The 11,253-nt window shown below is 38.5% G+C and overlaps 1 protein-coding gene across 1 annotated transcript in view; it reads right to left on the minus strand.

Moving 5' to 3' along the window:
- Positions 1–11,253, minus strand: part of TANC2 (tetratricopeptide repeat, ankyrin repeat and coiled-coil containing 2) — a 585,366-nt gene that overhangs the window by 286,905 nt on the left and 287,208 nt on the right. The window contains exon 4 of the mRNA XM_024201203.2: positions 9,001–9,072. Coding sequence (XP_024056971.2) covers positions 9,001–9,072 — 72 coding nt within the window. The remainder of the gene's footprint in view (positions 1–9,000; positions 9,073–11,253) is intronic.

Consider the following 11,253-nt stretch of genomic DNA (forward strand, 5'->3'; position numbering starts at 1 on the left):
CGGCAACAGTCGACTCAACGCAGTGAAGTAGGTCTAAGGTTTTTCACAAAGCTGAAGTTGCGTAACTTAGATCAATCCCCCCTCCCCCTCCCAGTGTAGACCAGGCCTAATTGAAGCTCCTCAAGGAACAGTGCCGTCAAATAGTTCATTTTATTTGTCCTTGTTCTTTTTTCAAGTTCAAAGTTTATTCTGTATCTCACTGCCACTCATTTCTGCAATTGCTCTTGAGCCCCCTTCTACCCAAAGCCCTACCAAACAAAACAAACCAACCAAAGAAGAGGAAATTAATAAAAGATCTACAAGAAGCTCACAACTCTACCTCAAAGAGAGGCTTACCTCTAGAAAGGGAAAAGTGTGAGAGAAGTCCACTGAAGTTCTCTGTGAACTTTGTTATTGATTTTCTGTGGAAGGTACTCAGATATGATGGCATGGGGTGGCAGTATCCCAGTTATTGCAATATAAGCAAACCGAAGACTGATGGGAATTATTATTATTATTTTAATGTAGAGAGCATTTGGAAGCAGAATTAATTTCTCCCTGCAACGTACGGAATAAGCAGATCTTTGCTTGTGATCCAGGTTATTTGATGCTCCTTCTCCAGTTACTAACTTTACCAGAATTTTTAAGCAAATATTCTGAATATTCAATAAATAGGGACAAACTGCTAACAATTGTACAGAGACATTTGAATGATATTATAGATATGTATATTTGCCATACTGTATGCAGAGAAGCAAAAAGAAATGTGGATACTGAGTAAGTAATACGGAAAATTATGATTTATCCATTAAGACTCCCTTGGTTTTGCTAACTGATGGTCAAGCTCTTACGTAAATAGAAGAGGGAAAATTAGAAATGATGCATGAGATTCTCACCCCTTTCTTGTCCCTTTATGCCTGTTACAAGTGCCGGGGAGGCACAAAGGGTCTTGAAAAGCCCTGAATCCAGCTGGGGGAGAATTTCCCCTAGTATAGGAACTGAGGAAGATTACTACAGGACTCCCTCACAAACCCTAGCACAGGGAGTATGCTTTGGGCAGGAGGCGCATAGCACCAGCCCGGAACACTGCAGAGATTCTGAGAAGCATAGCCACCCACAGGCCAGCCTGCTGTAATTTCGAGCGGGGCTGTTAAAATTCCACCACTGGTTACTCTGGCCCCCAGAGCAGCCTAGAACTGGGAAGGCATGAAGGTGACTTGAAGCCACCTTCGCCCTTGTTCGTCTTGGGCTACGAGTTCTGTGCTACTCTTCTTAATTATTAGCATTTGGGGCCACAAAAAGAAATGTGTCAAAATCTATGCTAGCATCTGCTACACAAAAGTTGCAAAAGGAATGATCTGCATCAATCTTTAATTTTATAGCGATAAACTGCCACATATTAAATGCCACATTCTCTTTCTCCCAAGTAATAACGACATCTGAGAACTGTTCCTAAGCCAATTGTTTGGAAGCATGTGCTCAGAGGACCAGAATGGTACTTTGGGGCTTCATATAGTTCAGTTTCTTAAATTACTGGCTTGGAAAGGAAGCTCAACGTGTCTGGGTGCAAAATTAAACATTTGACAAAAAGTACATTCATTGCGTTGCTGTTCTTTTACAAAAGAGTGGGGTTGCAAAGGTGTAATTTAGGGCATAATTTGGATCATTATCTTCACATTTTCAACTAGTTTCTTGAGGTCAGTTTTGTGATCAGGAATGGATTAACTGATTTCTTAAAAATAAAAACAGATCCAAATTTTCACACATCACTTGCAACAAATCAATTCTAATATTTGAAAAGAATTACTTAAGGACCTTCTGTTTCCAGAGGCATCTCGCTAATACACTGGAGTACTGTGGCGTTCTGTGATAACTTGCCTCCAGATTTACAACAGTTATCCTTTATATTTTATTGCAAATATACATTACTTGATATCTGATACATAAACTATACTTACTGAGCAGAGAATTATGAGAGGTGCATCTAAATTTCTCATAGATTATCTCATTTCTTTGATTTTGCAAAAGATCAGATAGATTTTAGCCATGGGTTCTGATCACCTTTGTTCCTGTGTTATAATTTTCCTCTCTGAAAGCAATTATTTGATTTCCATTGGATAGCTTTGTGTGACTTTCAGTAGTTTGTGTGAATAAATATAGGTTTATAAAAACTAATTCACAGAGGTGGATAACAGAGCTGAATTGTCACACGTGGATAAGGCAGAAAAGATAAATGCCTTTGATACATTATAATTCAGAAGAGACAACAGCCTGAGTTTATTGTAGCTATCCAAAAAAGGCTATATCAACAGTGTAAAATAGTCAAGGGAATACATTATTCATTCACATAGCAGAAAACAGATTTAAATAATTCTGAAGTTCTCAGACAACTCCTTATCAGAAAACTGATAAAAAGTTATACATTTTACAGCTAAAATATACGGACCCATAACCAATCTTAAAGTCAAGGAATACTTCACAACATAGCTGTATCCTTCTACAATGAAAAACAAAACAAAAATTAACTATTATTGCACATGCATGTTCAAGTGCAGTACTGGATGCCTCCATGTAGGACTCTTAACATCCATCTGACGATAGATGTTACTTTTCTTTGCCCATGTATTGAAGATTTAATCATAGAATCATAGAATATTTGGGTTGGAAGGGACCTCAGGAGATCATCTAGTCCAACCCCCTGCTCAAAGCAGGACCAATCCCCAGACAAGCCTCCTGGAGTGATCAGGCTCTGAGGAAACAATCATCCAGGTATGGATAGATCATTATCCCTTGCAAGCATAAATGAGTAGCTACCACTGACTTTAATCCTTAACTGATTTTTTTTTTTTGCTTTTAAGACTTAAATTATCTCAAAGTCATTCTACTGCAGTTTCTTTGATATGCAAATTTCCAATTAATTCATAATGGATAACGATTTTTCCATGATTGTTAAAAATACTTTGAGCTGGACGCTTTGGTCTGCTCTTTTCACTTCATACTGTTAAATGTTAAGAACATGCCTAAATGCTTTGCTGGATTGGGGCCAGAGTGCTCAGCAGTTTGCAGGATAATGCCCCTGGAGGGGTGCTATGCACAGGTTTAAAATTCCCTGAAAACACAGGTTCAAATTCCAGCATTCTGAGACAGCTTTAGTAAGCACCACACAGTTTACTGCATGTGGTTTTTTGGAAGAGATGTATAAGGCTTGCATGCTCTGCATTTGCTCCATTATAGTACAGGTCTGCAACAGAATCTGTGGCCATAATATCTGGCACTTGACTAAAGCTGAGGGAAATGAAGTCCAGTGTATTTCTATACAAAATGAACAATAAATAAAGCAATAATGTGAACAAATAGCTATACACATTGATAGCACCTGCCATCTAAATTCCCAAAATGCTTTGCAAACTTTAATGTACTAACCCTCATAAAATCCTTGTCAGGTGGATGTTATCTTCATTTTACAGATACAGAAGTTGGGGCACAAAAAATTAATCCATTTGCTTAAAGTCACACAGAGCAAGTAATTGGCAGAGCTGGAAAGAGAATCCAGAATCACTGAATTTCAGTCTCTTGCTCAAAACACTGAACCACTCTCTTTTTCTTTTTTAGTCATTAATAAAACTTAAATTAAAAATGTTTTATTTATGGATTACCTACCAGATTTTAATTTTAACAAAAAAGTGATTCTGAATTCAGTAAAAGCAAAGGAATATCTTTGGGGTGGAAAAACGGGAGAAATCGAAATGCTCATTTTTTCACAATTGCAAAATTCAAAAGGATTTGAACAGATTATTCTGAAATTTGTTTCGGTCATACAGAATATCTTTCTACTGATTTATAAATCACTGAAACAAAGGATTTACAGTGACTGACCCACAACGTAAGCAGTATTGCTACAACATATACTTACCCAAGACATTTCCTGTACAGTGCATATACTAACTATTAAATTGTCTTCTGGATTATTTCAATATGATAAAATGTCATAGACTTAATAGATACATTTTTCTGTGATATTCCAAATTGTATTTTGATTTTTGTTGCAAGAGTCTGATGGTCTCATTTAAATGCTATGCATAACAAAATCTCTAAGCCCCTGTGGTGTAGTATGTATAGTATGTTAGCATATGGAATAAACATAGGTTATAGTTAATAATAATCACATGAAGCTTAAATACCCTTCATTTTTCCCCATGCAGAAGTCATACTGTCTCCTCTCCTGGACAGCTCTGAACCAATCTATTTTCATCTTCAGAACTTAATGCCAACATGATGACGCTTCTCCTGTCTGTACTAGCCCACATAGGTTGTGCTCATGCAAGCTAAAAGTTAGAGTAAAGTGGTATTTTGTTATTTTTTTCCTTTGTTTTCTTTCCCTTTCCTGTTAATTGTGACTATTCCAAGGGACACACTCATACAGAGCTCATTTCAAGTGTATACAGAGAAAAAAATCCCAAATTTTGAATGTTTACAAACAGAAACTGAACTGGTGCTGGCTCCATGCTGTGTTTTTCAGCTACTGCTAGGCTGAGTCAGAAGGTGGGTTACATGGGGATAGGAACCTAGGGAAAGAGAGGAGGGGCATGAGTCTTGGAGGGTATAAATGGGTGGCATGGAATAAGACAAGGGATGTGGAGCAGTAGCATGCCTCCAGTATTGCCAACTCATCATTTTTTCATTAGTGATGGGGTTTCAGATAGGGCTGGATCTTGTCTTGCGATGACATGAAAGCTCCAGCCCTGTCATGAAGTTTAACCCTGAAGGATGCAGGTAGATTCTCTCCCCCACTGTTCACAGGAGGGGAGGGTGAAGGAGGAAACAAAGTGCCCATCAGCTCAGTAGCCCTCTGCTCTTTCCTCCACTCCAATGAGCAATGGAATCTGCTCCTTGCTCTTCCCCTCTATGCAACAACCAGTTTGGGAATAGGGAAGAGGGATAAGGGCACCACTGCAGCCCCCTGATCCAAGGATGGGGTGGAGTGAAGAACCCCAGAAGTAACAGGAGGACTAGAGGTGAGGTTGGGGGAGCTGAACTGATGGAGAGATTAGGATAGCTGGGCAGATGAGAGGCTGAGGGCAGCACTGATATGGGGGATACAGATTGGAACTGGCACTGATATGGGGGTGGATTGCAGCACTGGTGTGTGGACAGAACAGATGTGGGGGCTGTGGGAGAGGCAGAATTGATGAGATAGGCAGATGTGGTGTCAACATTGATGTGGGAACTGTGCCATGGTCAGGTCATGGGTGGCCAGACCTAGTAATAAAAGCCAGAGTCCACAGTGCTGAGACAGGAGTCCAGAGTCAGCTGGGTCAGATACCGGGAAGTCAGAAGCAAGAGGCAAACTGGAGATCAGAACCACGTCAGTTCTGGGTCAGAGGCAGGAGACAAACTGGAGATCAGAACTACAAGTCAGATGCCAGGAAATCAAGCTGCAGAAGCATGAGCAATAGCACGAGGCTCACATTCCATGGCAGGGTGGGGCCCAGTTGTTCACACAGTTTCCTGTTCCTACTGCTAGCTTAAGTAGGGCCAGCCGGTCAATCAACCACCCTGGGACTGCACCAACAGGACCTCGGGACAGAGCCTCACACTGGCTTGACTTCATGGGTCCCAGATCAGCTGGAGGGTTGGAGCATGGCCATTCCCATGAACTCTGTGGACCTGGGCTCGAGACCAGTGAGTCATGACAAACTAGGATGACAGGACTGCTTTAGGTGTTGGGTGTCTCAGCTCCTGCCTGGGGTTTAAGCCCACCTTTTCAATACATTCAAGAGTGGGCAACACTCATTGTCACCCCCACACATTGGGAACGGGCAGAGGAGTTCAAAAATCAAAAGACAAACCAAAACCACAATATAATATTTCTTAAAAAATAAATCTCATTATTTTGGAGCCATATTTCGCTTTTATTGGGGATCTGATTCATGATTTTTGATCTCATGAGGTTGGAAATACTATACCTCTCAATTGTTCCTCATTTCAAAGGACATCACTTCTTTTAGGTTCAAAGCTATCTTAGTTTCCACATAAATTTGGTGTCCCCTTCATATGTGTGGCTTGAAAATTATTTACTTCAGAAACAGAATCATGAAACTGCGGCTAGATAAGTAAGAGCCATTTACACTAATGGCATCTTAAGTTTACAACATAAATAATTTGTGTGGGACTTTGTCACACACTGAATTGCACTATGGGCCTCAGCAGGGTGAAAAGTATTGAAAGGTGGAATGAAGAGATACTATCTGGATTTGGAATGAGGGAGCCTCTTATAGAGGCAGCAGAAGGTACAATAGATGGGAAGTTCATGAGAGGAAGGGGAATAAAGAGGCTGGGTCCCATAGGGTGGAGGGTGAAACTGAGGGGAGGAACAATGGAAGCATGAAAGTGAAGTGAGGAAGGAAGTGATTCCAGTTTATAAAAGAGGGTTGTCTCCTCCAACCACAACCTTTGAGTGGTTTCAGGTGAATGGAGGAGAAACAGGGAATAAGCCCTTAAATAACTGGATATTTTTAAATTTTCATCTCATTTCTGATCCATTCAGGGGACTTTATGTGCTTCCTCTGATGGTTAGAATTACACAACAATCATTGTGTAGAGTCCAGGGAATAAAGGCCCACATTTTCAAAATGTGCTCACACTTTCAAACACACATGCCATACTTGCATGCAGCAAACAATGAGCATACAAAACAGGGTTTACCATCAATACAATTGTTTTTATAAATAACAAATAGATGATATCTAATGTCTCAATATAGGTTTGTGAAAGACCATATACATTTACATAGATAAATGATTAATATAGTTCGACAGGAAATGACTAACAATAATTTAAAAAATTAATGTATTAAAGTATGTATAAATGGTACCAAATAAGAAGCAGGTCAGTCACTTGAATCACCAGGTTAACAAGATGCTATTTGGACAAAACTGGCCTTCTCCAGAACTCCTAAATGAAAGTTTATGAATAATGTATCTGTCCATGTGTTGGAGGGAAAGAAAGAGATAAAGCCTAAATTTTATCTTGTTTACTAAACCATTTCTAAATACGTATTTTTTATATGTTGTAATTTACCTTTATACGCGTCACCTTTTTTTTCCTCCATGTCATTTTATTACAGACAGGGCTGGCAACATTGCCTACTATTAAAATTGTGTAATTATATGATCTTGTTTTCAATTGCTTATAACTTTGCCAAAATTTAACCATCTGGGCTGAAATCTTCTATGCTAAGGGTCTGCCTCAGGCTGAAGTTTAGTGGAAAATTTCAGCCCAAACAATTAATTTGTTTCCAAGAATGAGGCTAGTAAAAAAGACATTGTTTTGCTCATGTAAATTCAAACACCTTAGTCCTGGCATTTCCCAATGTTTGAGTGCTTGACTTCGCAACCTTAATGATGATCTTTTAATATGATTTTGTGTGTATATATAATGTTCTTGATCAAGTACATACAGCAAATAACATACCTGCAGCCCATAGATTAGCATTTTTCCTATAACATGAAAAGATCTTTTCCAGTGAATCACAGGTATGTCTAGCAAGTATTCAGCAATGTGCTTTGGAAGAATATAGTACATCAGACCATCAAAGTACCTGATTGTTATGTCCATCAAACACAATCAGAACATTCTGAAATCAGGACTTTAGTTAAACCTACGTATATGTATGTATGTACATATTTTAAATCTAAACAAATTAAACCACATCAGACAGCACAATCAGAGAAAATGGGCTAGATACTCCCTTTACAATTAATATTACCAATAAAAGCTTTTGTATATTAAATAGAGGGAGGATTGAAAAGAACAGGTTATAATTTACTGTTATTAACCTTTTATTCCCTAACAAAACTCCAGGAAAGCAACCTGGTTCTGAATGCAATGTGGCTCTGGGAGTGTGTACAGTCATTAGAATTCATTGTTTCTTTCTAATCTAGCCTCAATTCTTATTATTTAAGATATAAAATTCCAAATTAAAAAAACTATTACAGACAACAAACCTCTATCAACAGTTGCCATTTCACACGGTTCAATAGTTTTAGTTCCAAATACCCATACCCCTAAATTTGTCTGCAGGCTTCAATCACTCAGAATACTTTTGCCAATACAATATTCTGCTGGCAACATTGGAACACAGCCAAAGAACAGAACTATTGCTCTAAAGTCAATGTCACTTCAATAAACTATTCGGACTCTACAGCAACAACAGATTTGGGGAAGGAAAAGAAAAGTGAAACAGAATTACTCCTGGAATCTGGTGCAGAAAACCACAATGTGAATGAGCAAACATACCACCTAGGAGAGGCATGTTACTATGGAATGCCTTCTTAGTAGGCTGGTGAGCTGCATTTAAGGCTCCAAACACCAGGACTTTCACAGCCCCAGAGAATGACCTACAACAGTATTTAACAGATCCAAATTCTCTTTTCTACTCCTACTGTATTACTGCTCTCCACAAATACAACGTGGACCTCCCACCTCAGTGTTGGAGGATGGAGAAACTTGCCCAAAGGAAATGGGGTCCTTCTGCTGCATTGTAGTGAAGGACAGGATGTCCAGAGCCCAAACTAGATGCTGCACACTCTCCATGCTACTACCCATGCACCCCTCTCCAGAAGTGGGGGCAGAATATAGGTGCCTGCGGAGTGCCTCTGCCACTGCTCTGTGGAATAGTAGGAAGAACTCATTCATCCCCAGCCCCCAAGAAGATCCCCAGTTCACAGCCTGAGGAACTGAGGATGTGAAGCCCATATACATAAATTAATAGATACTACAGCATTTGTTTGAAAGGCTCCCACATGAATATTGTGCACCATACACTATTCCAGCTTCGTTTCAACCCCTAAAATGGATCATTTTGTACCTTTCTGATCGTTATTAAATTGGTATATATCTAAATTACAATAAAAGCTACAATAAACCAGAAGAGCTGGATATCTTACCAAAATAGAAAAACTGCACAAAGTGGTAACATAAGAGAAGTAAGCCCTCGAAGGAAAATGATACAAGCATTACCTTGCCCAGATCGGCCCTGGCGGGAGTCTACACTTGCCTGTCTTCGGTCTGGTGGTTCCTCGCTCCCTCCATCTGCATGAGAACCAAAACAGCATAAGTATATCAACATAGCAGATAGGTCAGGTAGACGCAACTTTTCCTCAAATACCATCACTTATCTTCTAGAAACAGCAGAAAAACAGGTCAATCTTGTTGTGTGAGTGATGAAATTAAAAAGGAGGAAAAAAACAAATGCCTATATCCTGCACGGTATTTTTTTTATTTCTGTATAGCCAACTATAGCCACAATGCATGAGGTCCTTGCAGATGCATAGACTAAAAAAACAAAAAAAAACTGCCTTTAATTTTCTTCTGCCGATCCCAGACTTCTTAAAATCAGAATCATACTTGTGCTTTTTCCATGAGTCAATTAATTCCTTTGTCTTGAACAGTTTTGTAAAAATACTAAATTTAACGTATGTGAAACAAGTCCACAGTCAGCAGTAAATTGGAATATTGTGTTAAATATTGCTTCCCTTTGAAAATAATTCTATAAACAAACCAGGAAAAAAAAATGTTTCTTGTTATCGCCTCCTGAAACTGTTTAGTAAAGCTGCAGCAGTAAATAGTAACAAGTTAATCTTGCCAGACAGATACTGAAAAGAAGATGTAAATATTTTACAATTAATTACATGCCACTCTTCATTGATCAACTGACCAGATTAGTAACAATAGATGAGCAGATCAATAGAGATGTTTCAGTACATGTAGCAAACACAAGCTGAAAGCAGAAACAAGGAACTAGCAATTAAATGCATCATACTCTGAGAGTTACTTTAGCCTGGCTGTACAGAACGTTAAAGACCATAACAACATATACAAATATAGCAAGTACATGGTACAATCCAAAAGCCATTAGTCCTTACACAGGCAAAACTTCTAATGTCTTTAAGAAGTGTTTTAAAGTGATAAAACTTCTTAAATAGGAGGTTTACATCAGTAAGAACTTCAGGACTGGGCCAATAGCTTTGAGTGTACAGAAAGGTAAAACTTATGATTGAAATAAAAGTATAGTATTATATTAAAATATATAAAATATTTTTATAGATAAATCAACTGAACTTTGTCACAACCTGCTCAGTGATTGCATGCAAAAATGCTTCTTTCTTTTGAATGATCCTGCTGGTTCTGGTTTGAGAGAGACCCTATACTTCAATTGGGGCATATCAATAAAATTAGCATGAGAATGTCTAAAACCCAAAGCTTTGTTTCTTGGCTAGGAAGAGCAATGATCCTAGGACAGCTGTCCACAAGGGCCAGTTTCCCAAAGCAAGTTACAGCTTGGCAGCCCTTGTAACTCATGTCAGCTGCTTCTGGCACCAGGGTGCAGGTGAACTCCAGCCATGTCACTTTCCCTGGTCATGTTTCTATCTGGCTGTGTAACCCACACACCTTCTGGGTGTGGTGTCAAGGAAAAGATGTCATAGGAACTATTCTAGCAGCTCTACAATGTTCAAGAATCCCACTACATGGGGTTATCCTCCTGGAGTTCACTACGCTGAGTTTAGAGCTGCCATTGGAGTGGCACAAAGCAGTACTAATACAACTGAGGACGGAGTGGATATACCTACATTGTTAGTTATAGTATAAAATTCTTATTGGAAAATTCCTTCCCTTGTTTTTTGAAAATTATTGTGCATGAAGACAGAATGAAAATCACCAACAGCCCCCTGGCTACAAGCCCAGATTGACAACCTCTAAGTCATGGAAGTTTCAAATGAGTGCTTTCATTCAGAGTATGAAAACACAATTCAAGATGATGACTTGGTTAACTGAATTTTTTATAAAGGGCTCTAAAGAAATATCACAGTAGATGGAAAAAAACAGAAAAATCTATATCTGTGAGAAAGGGCATGCATTATTAAAACATCAAAAGGTACACACTTACTTTTTTTACTTTTATGATCTATACTCTATCACGTAGAGCATTCAAATAAAACTTAAAAATCTTATTAGAATTCTTTTAAAAAACTAGATTAAAAGGAATAGGTGAAATATTTGTTTCCATGAAATTGGTTTTTAAGTAGTAAAGTTATTTGGAATATCAGATAGTACCTCTTTATACACTGCCTCTCCACAACTATTTAGGTAATAGTGATACTAGTCAGTTTGATTATACTTGAATTAAACACTTTTAAACAACAAAGTAAGCTCAAACGAGCTGTGGTAAGCATACATTTTCACTGGCTAGCATAGAAAAACATCATACATTAT

Source organism: Terrapene carolina, unplaced genomic scaffold (assembly GCF_002925995.2).
Source record: "Terrapene carolina triunguis isolate 2854851 unplaced genomic scaffold, T_m_triunguis-2.0 Scaffold193, whole genome shotgun sequence".
NCBI lineage: Eukaryota > Metazoa > Chordata > Testudines > Emydidae > Terrapene > Terrapene triunguis.